The sequence below is a fragment of the Amphimedon queenslandica genome, unplaced genomic scaffold, assembly GCF_000090795.2.
Source record: "Amphimedon queenslandica unplaced genomic scaffold, v1.1 AMPQUscaffold_13437, whole genome shotgun sequence".
NCBI classification, from domain to species: domain Eukaryota; kingdom Metazoa; phylum Porifera; class Demospongiae; order Haplosclerida; family Niphatidae; genus Amphimedon; species Amphimedon queenslandica.
In genome coordinates this window covers 1-1,082 of record NW_003546327.1, presented here as the reverse complement: position 1 = coordinate 1,082, position 1,082 = coordinate 1, and the positions used below count along the sequence as shown (strand labels likewise).

Below are 1,082 nucleotides of genomic sequence, written 5' to 3'. Positions count from 1 at the left end.
TCATAAGCTGGGCAGATCGATTCGTCAGCCCAATCCTCTTCATTATACGGGATTTCTCGTGGAATTATAAAACCACCAGAAATCGCAACAACCGAACTGGTGATTACGACACGTTTGACAGTCCCAGCTGCAACACAAGCTTTAAGTACATTCAGTGTACCATCTACTGCTGGCTTTATAATCTCGTTCTCATCTCTTGGGTCTTCTAAAGGAAGTGGCGAAGCTGTGTGATACACATAGTCACATCCCTTAACTGCTTCTATCCACGATTCCTCGTTAAGTAAATCAGCTTCAACTAGTTCCAGTGGATACTTTGCATCTGGTACCAGTTTCATCAGTGGGGCACTCTTGGACTCATTCTTCAGACTACGTACAGTACCCCGTACTTTAACTTTACCTCCAACGAGCAACTGTTGAACAAGATGAGTTGCTACATAACCAGAGGCTCCAGTAACAAGAACTTGGGGTGGTGAAGAAGCCTCTTCCAAAGCCGACATATTGAATCATATAGGTAGCCACACCTATTAAAATTACAATTCAGCATAACTTAACTGTTTATGCTTAGATCTATTTTTTAATTTTAAATTTATTTTATTATAACAACAGTCCTTGTTTCCTTAATATCTGTCTTGTTTCTGTTGCTGCTTCTTTGTTGCTGAATTTTGCAAACTTCACTAATTCATTCCAGTTGCTGTCAATGGGTGCAACCAATGTTGGCCTACGAGGGAGGTGTTGCAACTGCTGTGTCTTAAAATGGACACCAGTTGCAGCCCTAGACCAATGTATCTTTAACTATTGCACTAGTTTATAACTGTAGTATTACTTTTTTGTATGCTGTACCGGTGGATCTGGTGGTATCTTAGGTTTTTGCTGGACTTTATGCTGTGCCAATGTTGATGGAAAAGGGACAGAAGTACTTTTTGTTTGTTTAAGTTGTGATAACATCATTCGCTCATTAATCCATTGCTTTCTTGTTGCTTCTTCAGATTTGATTGCATCGGCAAGTCTTTTCCTTAGTCTGCCAATCTCTTCCTCCTACAAAATAGAATTCTCATATCAATACAGTCTACACTATTGATTAG

The 1,082-nt window shown here is 39.6% G+C and overlaps 1 protein-coding gene across 1 annotated transcript; it reads right to left on the bottom strand.

Moving 5' to 3' along the window:
* Nucleotides 1–2: 2 nt before the first annotated feature.
* Nucleotides 3–1,076, bottom strand: LOC105312492 (dihydroflavonol 4-reductase-like; the record flags this gene model as incomplete). Its single annotated transcript, XM_019995583.1, has 2 exons — nt 824–1,076; nt 3–772 (listed from the first exon to the last, which is right to left on the bottom strand). A coding segment is annotated over exon 2 (495 nt), but the record flags the coding sequence as incomplete, so codon positions are not given.
* Nucleotides 1,077–1,082: the final 6 nt, after the last annotated feature.